General features: G+C 37.9%; 1 protein-coding gene across 1 annotated transcript in view; it reads right to left on the bottom strand.

The window, feature by feature from the left end:
- The window catches only part of LOC145981565 (xyloside xylosyltransferase 1-like), a 177,005-nt gene that overhangs the window by 6,102 nt on the left and 158,239 nt on the right, over positions 1-12,664 (bottom strand). The window contains exon 2 of the mRNA XM_083114910.1: positions 841-1,188. Within this exon, the coding sequence (XP_082971036.1) occupies positions 841-1,188 (348 nt within the window). The remainder of the gene's footprint in view (positions 1-840; positions 1,189-12,664) is intronic.

Raw genomic sequence — 12,664 nt, 5'->3', positions numbered from 1 at the left:
ATCATGAGAATAACGGATGATTATATGAACTTGAAGATAGGAGAGGCCGGGTTTGAATCCTGGCCTTGACATGGGTGTTCTCTGTGAGTGTCCCTTCATGAATTTCATCACTCATCCTCGCGATTAGCCAAGTTGAATAAAACTGCAATAAACTACACCAAATCAATTGATGATGGGAGAGGAGAGCTGGGTTGTCAAAGGTCCAATAACCCATACATTCTAATGGGTTCCGTAACAGGACCGGATCTTTTTTTCTCGCACAATTTAAATTCGGTCCAAGTTGCATACTTTTTCATTTCAATACGGAACTTGGACCCTATTTAGACTGTTCCGGAAAAAAATATTTCTGAACCGTATTTACATTGATCTGGAAAAAAGGTTCCTGGACCAACATAAAATACTTTAGATAAAAAGGTATTTTTACGGTCCAAAACCCATTTACACTTCTTGCTGATTTTCTCTACTGGACCGGAATTGAATTTATTTCAAATTCCTGAAACTTTAACAACCCTTAAGGACAGAAACAATCACCTGGCAGAGACTCGAACCCAGAACATTCAGATCTCCCTACAATTACTAAATTTACACAAGTTTGAAAAACTGTATGTACACCCAACGGCAAAATAAACAGTAGGCGAATTGTCCAACGCCATTTTCATTCGTTCTGAATTACACAATGTGATGACAATGCATTGAAATAAAGATGCCAATAAGCAGAGAACAATGTCTGCTTCGAACCAACATAGTTTCATTCCTTAAAACAACACAGGATGTAGAATAAAGAAGTAGTGAAAATAGGTGTGGACAATTTGCCTACCATTACCTTTGACTCTACATTACCTGCAATCCGGGCCAGGGTTCACCAACTGGCGTGCCGGGGTGCCTGGAACGGTAGGAAAGGAAGGAGTTTCTGTACATCGGCGAGAGATCGGGAGCCAGCGCCATCAGGTGACTATCGTTGAAAGCTTGGAACTGCCTGAAGAGGTCGCCAATGTCCGTGCGGAATTTCAAGTCTGCGTCGATGACGATTAGCTTCGAGAAGGGCAGCATTCGATGGTACAGCGGGCCGATATGGAAGAGATCATCGAAGTACTTGGATTTGGAAGTGGACGAGAGGAAGTGACGTTTCATCGTCAGAATTACATCACTGAAGTTGCGAGTAATGGCGTGGATATCCAGGTAGTCCACCTGCAAGACAGGAGAAACAGCTGTCAGTCTAATTTCGATTGATATTCCACAGGCAACATTGATATGTTTAAAACAAAAATGTTATATATATATATATATATATATATATATATATATATATATATATATATATATATATATATATATTTAAACCTTTAACACATACGCCTATGATTCTTACAAGTTTTTAAAACACTTCTATAATTAAATAGTATTCGCGATTAAAATTATCCGATATGCCATCTGGTGAGATTTTCAGGAACCACTCCACGTAGGACACCTCGCTGCGCTTCGCCGTGTTGAAGCCGTTCAAATCATGGTGAACATGCGAAAAAGTAGCGTATACTGTTCAGTTTTTGCTCTAAATCGTTTTGTGGTTCAGGATAAGTGAAAAGCTTACATGTGTTTTCCACCCCGTGGAATCAACAAAATGAAATGTTTAAATAAATCAGGGAAAACAGAACTGATTGACAAGATTGGCATAACTGAAATGCGGAAAGCAAATTAGGAAGAATGTACGAGTCTGTTCACTCTATTTTCCGAAATAATCTTTCGGAAAGATGATTTTATTGCCATGAAAGTAAGTTTTAAATTGTTCTTTATGAATATAACATTTTTCTCGAAAACAATGCATTATGTATGTAATTTGGAACAGGTGCAAGTCGATTAAGTGCAAAGATGAAAATAGTTTGAGAAATAATTAATGTCCGTAATCATAAAGGTAAGAAAAACATAATTGATTGTTGCTGTTTGATTCAGTATGTCCATTTTCAGTGAAGACTGAAAATAGCCTCAATGAAATTGTTGTTGTTATTATTATTATCATTATCCGGTGTTGTTATTAAACCAGCCTGCCTCTTTAGGGAAAAAACTGCAACGGCATGTTTTCATTTATTTCCTCCCAAGCTTTGCAATAGAAAATACAATTTTTGAGAGCCCTGTCTCTGAACCGCCCATCCTGATTTTTTCATCAGGCATTAGTACATACTCTGAGCTACCTATATATAATATTTGGGGGGGGGGATTGAAGGGGAGGCATTGCATGAAATTTTATGCTGAAATTAGTAATTTGTTTTCCTTAAAAATATATATAAAACTATACATAAATATACATGGTTATCGATACACTCATCCGAAACCTTATTTAAATGAAAGCTTACACTATTCTGAACAAAAGAAAACAAACTTGAAGGTTCTACGTTAAACCTGAGGGAAGATACAATCATTTATAACCTAATGTGTGTGAAGCCGCATGTGGCGCACACGGAGATTTTTTAAAAGCGCGTAACTTCTGAATCCTGCTACCTCCCCTTTGGGTGCTCTCTGTATACCACGGCTAATATCTACAGGATTATGAGTTCTTTCTTTAAGAATGTAAATCATGCAGCAGAGATATATGCCAATGGATATAAAGATGAGAATATATATATATATATATATATATATATATATATATATATAAATAATATATATATTCTGAAAGGTAATTTCTTCTATTCTTCTATGAATGAAAAGGTTAAGTTCATCTTCCCTTTTCTTAGGAAGATTAACTTCTTCTTTCTTCTAGGAACGAATTAACTTCTTCTTCTAAGAAAGATTAACTTCTTCTTCCTTCTTCTAGGGAAAGATCAACTTCTTCTTCCCTTTTCTTTTGTAGAAAGGTTAACTCCTTCTTTCCTTTTCTTATGAAGACAGATTAACTTATTCTTCTTTTGAAAGGATTAACTTCTCCTACTTTGGCATGAAGCCCAAATATAACTATCAAGATTCAATGTACTTTGGGGCGAAAAATATTGATATAGCGCCACCAAGATAACAACCGAAGGGACAACCGAGTCCAGTGCGACTAATGCAAATAGAGCAACCGTGGTGCTTTGGGGCGACAAATATTGGTATAGCGCCACCAAGTGGAACAACCAAAAATCTAACGAGAAGTTTCCTTCTCGCCACACAGAAAAGACGCAGATTTGAATCGGCTGCTTGACTTCTTTAATCTCCTATATGTACAGCGTATGAGAATTATGTCTATCATTGCACTTCCTTTATTCCTTTATGTTTCTTATTCTATATTTACACCGATTTAATCTTTACTCATTATCTTTTATTTCTTTTGTCTAATTTTAATCACTTTCTGGTTCCTCCTAGTTCATTAGTAATTCACATTCCGTTTTTCCACTCGCGCTGCCATCTATCGTTGTTTTCGTGAACTGTTTCCCCCTATGTTTATCATTAGGTTCTGCCGTTTAGGCACGTAACAACCCTTTGACCAATCTAAAAGAAAAATGTCACTTTTGTAGTCAGCATGAAAAGTTCTATAAGTAGGCCTATACCGAATTTCATCAGAATCGGGGATGGTGGGTGATATTTTTACAAAATTCTAGATGAATTGACATGGAATGACCCTAATTATAATTTTCTTCATTTGGTTTTAGTTATGGGTCTTATTCTCGTATTGTGTTAAGGACAATAAGAGCCTGCTGATGTGGTCATAATAAAAAAAATCAATCAATGATTATGTGCCCAAACCATGTAATTAACTATGATCAAAATCAATACTAATATACTGACACAGAACACACATTTGTCATTATGGAACATTAAGCACTTATTCATTCATAGTTCACTTTTGTTACTTAAAATTAGTAACAAATCAGTTTAGCTTTTAATGGGGCCAAAGGATGAGACTTCTTTTTAGGTAACTTATGGATATATATGAATATCTAATAAATTTAACGTAAAACTATAAAGTAAGTGAAATGTCTCCACAGGACCAGCAACGACAATTCAAAACGAGAATAAACTTTTCGTAAGAAAATGTTCTTTATTGTTAATGAGCTCTGTGCATAATAGAGAATTATTAACACCAGTTAACGATTCCAAACAGTCTTCGAAATAAATAATCTTGTCTGGAACCAATGTATCTGCAGCTGGCGAGGTGACAGTAAGATTGAAAGGTCGCATTAATAAATAATCTATCTTCAAAAGTTTATCAAGAAGCTCGTTTTAAAGCCTGTTTACGATTCCAAGAACTGATCACGTTCCTAAGTATGGCGCTTCTAGGGCTAATGATCGCAAAGGTGAACTTTTCTCTGTGATGATATCACACTTATTAATCCTTAATCTTTATAATGTTGCAAAACTATTGCCAATATGGAATTTAATAACAGTTTCGGCGTCATGATACGATTGATTGATTAATTTGGTTTATTTTACTTCGTTTTTCTGCCACTTTTGGCTAATCGCGAAGATAAGGATGAGTGATGATACAATTAAATTGATGAAGGGACACTTACAAAGAACGTCCATGCCCAGGCCGGGATTCGATCCTGGATCCCTGTAGTTTTAGCAATGAAATTTGCCTGCTATTACCTTTGCTTGTTACTATTTTCCGCTTGCTGTGTATTCATTTTAATTTCGAGTTTTGTTGCTAGATAGCGCATGCGAGGCCATCTGTACTTATAACCTGCAGCTGCGACGCTTCGTTCCCTTGCATGCTAACGACAGCAACGCCCCTCGCGTGCACGAACGGAAACAGGGTCCGTAACGGCAAGAGTTGTAATGGAACTTGCCATTCAAATCGCGGGAAAACTGTTCTATACATTGTGTTCTTCGTGAATACACAAATGTACATTTTTCAAAAAACTGAATTAACGTAGGTCTATATACGTTACAAACCTATCTATACGTACAGTGGGATCCATGACTATTTTCATTAATTTTTCTCTTACATTCTGTGTTTTTAAGCAATGTATTTTTATGTATGCTGGTGTAGAAGTTGTCAACAGCTTGTTTTGAGTTTTCTTTTAATTCTTGAAGCTCTTATTGGGTAAAATAAAGTGCACAAACATGGTGATGGACAATTTGCACGGTAATGCTCATGGATCCCACTGCACCAAATGGATTTACAATAGCCTATAATAATAATAATAATAACAATAATAATAATCAGCGTCAATATTAAAGCAAACTTGTTTCGGCCTCTTGGGCAGCTCTTACAACCAACCCTTATCTGTAAGAAAGTGACAAATAGAATAAAAAAACTGCATGAGGAGAGGAATGATAGTACTTACGGTTACAGAATTAATAATAAAAAGAGACAAAGAAAGTTACATGTAATACTAATAGTGACATTATTTTATAGAGAAAATACAATGTGAATTAATAGTTAACTTGATAATTATAATGATGATGGTGGTAATAGTTCAGAGAGAAAAATAATAATAATAATAATAACCAAGACAAAATTTTCCGTTTCCAGTCCCTTGACTGGTTTTTTGATTGATTTCGTTTATGTTACTTGGAATTTCTGCCACTATTGGCTAATCGCGAGCCATGCCCAGTCTGGGATTCGAACCCGGGACCTCTATCTTGACTAGTTGCGATTCCTTTGCTGTTCCAACAGGCAATGCTAGAGGTTTCTTTTAAAAGTGGTTCGAGCATTGACAGAGTTCAACGAAGTTGGCAGTGCATTCTACGTATTTCCTGGACGGCAATACTATGCGCGATTATTGTAGACCGCTGTTCTATATGGATCCGGCAATGAAAGCAAGTTCATTCTCTTGTTGATTGAGTGTGAGTTGGGTTTCATTGCCAATCTTTCGAAAAGATAAAACAGTTCTTTGGAGTTCAGCACTTTATGAGTAAGATTCAGTAAACTGCGAAAAAAATCAGCAGGAAAATTCAAATCGCACAAAATGAATGCATCAAATATACTTACTTTTACTCATATTTCATTTATATAAACATACATTTCTCTTTGACACGTTCTACAATTACTTTAACAAGCGAATATTCGATTGTTACATTCATTGTAGAACGTCTCCAAGCGAAATGTATGTTTATATATCAAATGTATGTTTATTATTAAATTTAATGTATAAAGATATACTGACAACCATATGCTCTAGTACTGTTTGACAATAGCATTGCGAAAGAAAGGGCCAATATATACAACCCAAGACATGAAACTAAGGCGAAAACTCCAACCAGAAGACAAGGAAACGAACTTCGGTTTACAGATACACCGACAAGATAATGGAATAGAATGGAATACAGAACTTGATGTGACTTCAAAAAATTACATATTCGGAACCTCGGCATGCTCTCAGGAATAACGATTACAACATTCCCTTTCCAAGTAGGTAAGTTTCGGATTAACCAGAAAATTATGTCATTTCAAACACACATGCACTCTTTGAATAACTTTGAGTAACATTAAAATTATACATGTCAAAATCACATCTCCCCCCTACCATACGGCAATTTCAAATACCGTGGTGATGACCTCACTCAATCCTCATAGTCGTCAAAAATCAGTGGTGGCAAAAATTCGGAAGTTGTTTGTTTTGTTGTAACAACATTTTTTAAATGATGGAGAAGAAAAATGACAAGTAAACCTTATGTAAAAATTACATCTTCATATTCGCCATATAAAATTCACCACACGGACCTTGAAAAACAAATTGATCACAGATTTCTTACAACGTTAGGTTCGTGAAAGAGTTAGTTCTGTCTTATTATTTCCATTGTACTCACCAAAGTGTAGGTAGGATATAACCCGATTACCGTCAATATTATTTTTCGATTTCTCTGGGAGAGAAGGGAATGGAGTCCCAGGCACGAGATTAAACCGCTGTGGGCAGAGAAGGGGTCACTGAAAAGAAATTATCTTTGTAAACCCCAAGTGGGCAGGGAAGGGGTCCCTGGAACGAGATTAATATATTTGTAAACCTCACGTGGGCAAGGAATGAGATTAATATCTTTGTAAACCCTAGGTGGGCAAGAAAGGGTTCACTGGAAAGAGATTAATATATTTGTAAACCCCAGGGGGTCAAGGAAAGGGTCCCTGGAACGAGATTAATATCTTTGTAAACCCAAGGTGGGCAAGGAAGAGGTTATTGAAAAGAAATTAATATCTTTGTAAACCCCAAGTGAGCAGGGAAAGTGTCCCTGGAACGAGATTAATATCTTTGTAAACCCCAAGTGGGCAGGGAAGGGATCACTGGAAAGAGATTAATATATTTGTAAAGATTGCAGAAAATATCAATAACTTGCATCCAGACACGTCTATCTATTTTATTTCCTTTTTTATTGTTTGCAGAAACCATTCACACAATTTGGTGTGGTTACTTGTCAAGTATGAAATATCCTGAAGCTCTCAGAATTTTGAACCCTTCTCGTCCTCTCCAAGAGATGTCGCTGGTTTCGAAATACAAACATCGTGCCGAACTGCGACTTTTATCTACCCATGGAAATAAAAGGCTTTCACGTTCCACAGAACTTTGGCTCGGCATTCCAAGCTGATATGGAAAACGTGCGTTTGCACTGCACTTATGGGATCCTTCGCAACACCTGGGCAAAAACCAACACAGCGTTAGCGAGTGTAAGATGTAAATATGGAAAACGCCCCGTGATTTCATTCCTACACCTGTGAACGTTACCAACTTTGAACGTGCACTCGCTTGACACAGAAAAGCTACAGCACGTTACTTTATGGGGTGTTTCCACAAGATACGATTTTAAAATCGATATTATTCAATCGCGTTGAAGTCGCATGTTATAATACGAGGTTTATTATTTAGTTACGGGCCATTTTGAAATAAAACGTAAACATGCAAAGGAAGAAATTTAATTACCTCTGTGGCTGTTCATATACATTCAGCTACTTCTCAACGTAGTTCCCATAGTTGTTGAGACACTTGTCGTAGCGGTAGATGAGCTTTTGTAGACCCTCATCAAAGAAATCTGCTGCCAGGTCAGACAGCCAATCTGCCACGGTGTGTTTGGCTTCATTGGTGCTGTTGAATCGCTCCCCAGTGAGGAAAGTCTTCAAGTGGGGGAATAGGTGATAACCGCTAGGGGGTGAGATCCGGACTGTACGGAGGGTGGTCCATCCGCTCCCATTCAAATGAGTCAATGAGCGACTGTGTGGCAACTGCAGTGTGTGGCCGTGCATTGTCATGCAGCAACGTGATACCGGAAGACAGCATTCCTCGTCGTTTATTCTGTATTGCTCGACGAAGTTTATTGAGAGTGTTGCAATACACGTCTGCATTAACTGTTTGTCTATTCGGCAGAAACTCAATCAGAAGCACCCCGAACCTGTCCCAGAAGATGGTGAGCATGAGTTTCTTGGTGGAGGTTGCTTGCGATCTTCACCTTTGTGGGGGATGATGTGTGGCACAATTCCTTGGATTGTTGTTTTGTTTTGGGGGTGTAGAGGGACTGGCAATAAATGTATACCTCTTTCACATTTTTCGCGGCCAAAAACCTGATCACTGATCGTATCTCACAGTCCGCGGGATTTTCAATCACCTGCACCACTTCCATTGTCCACCATAACCACACCAAGCATTTCACAACGTGCAAATGGCGTCTGTTTACGTGCAAGGCATGTCGGTAACTAACGCACATGCGCAAAACGCCAAGCATGCAGTGTTGCCAACGTGAGCACAAAACGGATCCTAATTAAAAAATAAACCTCGTATTTCGTGCAATCGCTCGTCCATTACCCTTAGTGAAGGCGATGTGTTCTAAATTAAGTCCACTAACTGCATCAATGCTACGATATAAAAGTGATATAATACAAAGTACTTTGTTTTCACCAACGAGCAAAGCAGAAGTCGGGTGTCTTTTGTTGTATCAAATATGCTGTAACTAATTACTTTTGTCATTAATTACTGTCATGTAGCTCAGTTATTTTTCAAGTACCGAATTTAACAGTGTTCAGCACGTGTCAGCAGTACTGAATAAGATTATGGTTTGCTTAGGGTTGCCAGACTTCTAAAATAAAAAATAAAAACGGAACATATAGTAATGGATATAGTTGAATTTATTTTTATAACATTTTTAAACATGACAAAATCAATTGCAGTTTAAAGCATTGTTAATGCCGAATTTTTTAACATTTTGACAAAATATATTAATATTTGAGTGAACACTTGGCGTTCGTTAAGAGGACTTTTCTTTAGAATAGTCACTACTATAAGAACACTTTCTTTTTGGCATGACGAAATAAAAGAAAACTTTTTACTTCACCTAAGCCCTGAATATTATCCACTCCATTCCGATTCCGTTGACTAACAAAAAAAACAAGTGAGAGCTGTATTAGAACCAGAACTGCCTTTGCAAGTCGTGAGTCGCTTCTTATTCGATATATCGACAATCGACAATGAGCAGTTCTACGTCAATGTTAATATGAGGATTGAGTGGTTAATGGTAATTGGTATCCAATTAGGTTAGTTATAAATTGTTATTAATTTCTTGTTGTATAAAATGATTTTGAAATTTGAATTCGTTTCTTCTTTAGCTAAATACGGGACAAATGGGTGTCCCGAGAACATTTTCCGGGACACCGGGACATTTCTTTAAAAAAGGGGACAATTCCGTATATACGGGACGTCTGGCAACCCTAAGTTTGCTGCAGAAAAATAGAAATATAATACTTTACATGTGCATATATGTTCATATGTGAATATCGTAAGTTGTTATCGGCGTCACGAAGTTCAGCCACAGTAAAATATTTCTCCATCCGATATACTGACGAAAATAGGAGTAGCGACCCAAAAATAGAAATTCGATCACTTAATTTCGTGTCAGAGTTGTTTATGAGCTGTCATTGATTGAAACGAAAACCTCTACCAACTTCAAAGGAAGGGGCCGAATAAATTAGTTTAAAGAGGTCGAGGGAACTGAACTTAGCTCGCCACAGACATAAATTAGCAGAAAGCTTGGCACTTGCAGCAAAACAGACCAGTCAAGGCAATGGAACATCGGTACAGTTAGAGTAAAAAAAAAAAGAATAAAAAGTAGTAGTTGTAGATCGAAATAAAATTACTTGTATGCCAACAGGCAAGTGCGTCAATGATAACCATAGCTCGGGTTTGATGAATGGGCGTCGGGATGATCCGAATCGGTTCGTCGAACCTCCTGAAAATTAGCACCTTCATTTCAAGTTACAATAACGCAGAAATTATTGTTAATTAAAGAAATAAAGTTCACTTCGTCAGTATTCCAACAGCAAAGTAAATCGATATATCGAAAAAAAATAGTGCAAAGTACAGAAACCAGGTTATATAACAATTAATGCTTCCACAGGTCTCAACGTTTCAAAAATTGAGGATTATGTAAAAGGTAGAACAACATTAACTTAGCCGGCTCCTGTGCCCGAGTGGTTAGCACATCGTGCTGCGACGCCAAGGGTCCCGGGTTCGAATCTCGCTCGGGCTTGGTTCTTTGCGAATGGCCATTCATCAATTTCATCATTTCATCACTCAACCCCATCTTCGCAAATTAGCCAAGAGGCACAAAACGCGAAGTAAAATAAACTAAATCAAATCAAACATTAACTTAATGAGCAAACTTTCCCCCAAACTTTTAAAGCTGTTTGTTGAAGGAGGTGTGCAGATATTAATACATGCATTTCAGTGCACGAACTGTATAAAACGTAAAAAAAAAAACATAATGAAAAACAGTTGAGTTGCATATTCAGTAATCTAGTGGATCAAATATGAAAGTATCCCCAATAATATAATAATAAAACATTTGGAAAAAAAATTGGTTCATTTTTAATTATTATTGTCAGAAATACTAACTCTCCTCCTCCAAAAATTTCTGACGACGTCAACTGTTTGAAACATTATTTAGTAAACGCAAACCAAATAGCAACGACAACGAAACCTCACATTGTTATGAACGCTTTCAAAAGTTAAAAGAATTCACGTTTAATTCCCTACAATCAATTTGCTTAGATCCAACATATTCAATTCTCAAAAACATGTAGAACTGAGTTCACTGGAATTAGGTGCGTGCAAGTCTTTGCTTTCACTACTGATGCAACCACTACCATAGGCGCAACTTGGCGGGGGCACCCCCCCCCCTTGCAGTTTCGGGCTTATTAAAATTTACAAGTTAGAGAACCTGAGGAGTAAAGTAAAAAAGGTAAAGTTCTCCCTTGTGCTTAGCACCACGCCATGAAGGCGTATAGGGGGTGCCCCACACTTTCTTGATCCGGTCATGAGTGGGGGTGATGTGATCAGCATCACGACCCTGACCGCCTTTACCCCCCCAGGGTTTCCCCCAGGTACCCATGTCATTCGACGCTGGGTGGGCAGGGCGCCGGGGCCGCTTCCAACGTTAGAAAAGTTCCCGGATTTGAACCGGCCGGGGATAGAACCCGGGACCTTGAGCATGGTAGTCAGACGCGTTACCGACTGAGCCACCGCGGAGTAAAGTAATAAAGAGTAATATTTTTAATTTCGCTAACGTCACAGTTATTTAGTAAATAATCCAAGTCTGATTCTGCCCCCTCAAAGTTAGACGGTTTCCAACACTGCCGTGTGCTAGTATCATGTCGGGACATTCATGCAAAAATCGCAACAACAAAAAATTGGTTAACTTTGACATCTGACCCGAAGGTGCAGTAAACAAAAGGCTATAAAAAGTTGATGTGGTGATAATGCAACTTTCTTTTCGTCAATATTGCGTCATTGTATTTCGTCACATTTTCTAGAAGCGTGCAATAAACTAAGTAACAGGACACCACAAGGTCTTCCTATGTGGCTAGGAAAGACGGGAGATCAGAGGCTGGAGCTAATGCATTGAAGGATGTTTCATGTACCCACATAGCTTCTGTGTTCATGTAAAAATTACTTCCAGAAAGTAGATGATAGAGTTAGCGACATACGCGTATAAGTTCCCTTCGGGTGGCGAACAACCATCTGATTATTTATTTAAAATTTCTTTTGGATACCGAATCACCAGTCACATTCTTACGAAAAGTCTTTCGGATGTAGAGTGGCCACATTATTGGTTAAAACTACCTTCCGATGACACATGACCAGTTTATTGGTTAAAACTTCTTTCGAGTATCGAATGACCACATTATTCGTTAAAACTTCTCAGGGATGTTAAATGACCAGGTTATTCCTTAAAATATCGGTAATTATGCGATATCGCCCGAACACCTCTCACTCGTTTATTTCGTTAATTTTAGCATTGATACTTACCTATTCTGCATTGCGGAAGATTCTTTGAGGTGAAGTTATGCCTTTTTCCATAAAATAGTGTCAACTTTTCATATTACGAGTCATTATTTGTCTTCCTTGTTTCGCTTGGGTAACAGACAATATGGCGTGCACTTGTCATGGATCGTCGTGCTTGTGTTTTGTCGATTTGGAGTGGGTATGCAGTGTTTCAACCTTCTTCACCGAAAAATACCTACTTTCGTGTTCATTATGTCATCACAAACCATTGACGGATAGCCCCAAAAACCATTCACGATAGCCCCACGGACCATTTCCGGCAAGGTTAGGTTAGGTTGGGTTAGATTAGGTAAGCATAGTTTAAAAAAAAAAGAAAAAAATTATCGTAAAAAAAAGGCACGTTTGGAAACACTGGCAAAACGGCGTGACTTTCGACGCTCGCGCCATCTGCAGGTACATAATGGAAACGACGGCATAATGTTGTCGCTTTACAG

The sequence above is a fragment of the Lepisma saccharinum genome, chromosome 29, assembly GCF_977018435.1.
Source record: "Lepisma saccharinum chromosome 29, izLepSacc3.1, whole genome shotgun sequence".
In the NCBI taxonomy this organism is placed as follows: Eukaryota; Metazoa; Arthropoda; class Insecta; order Zygentoma; family Lepismatidae; genus Lepisma; species Lepisma saccharinum.
The sequence above is the reverse complement of the archived record's forward strand: the minus strand, read 5'-3'. Positions and strand labels throughout refer to the sequence as shown.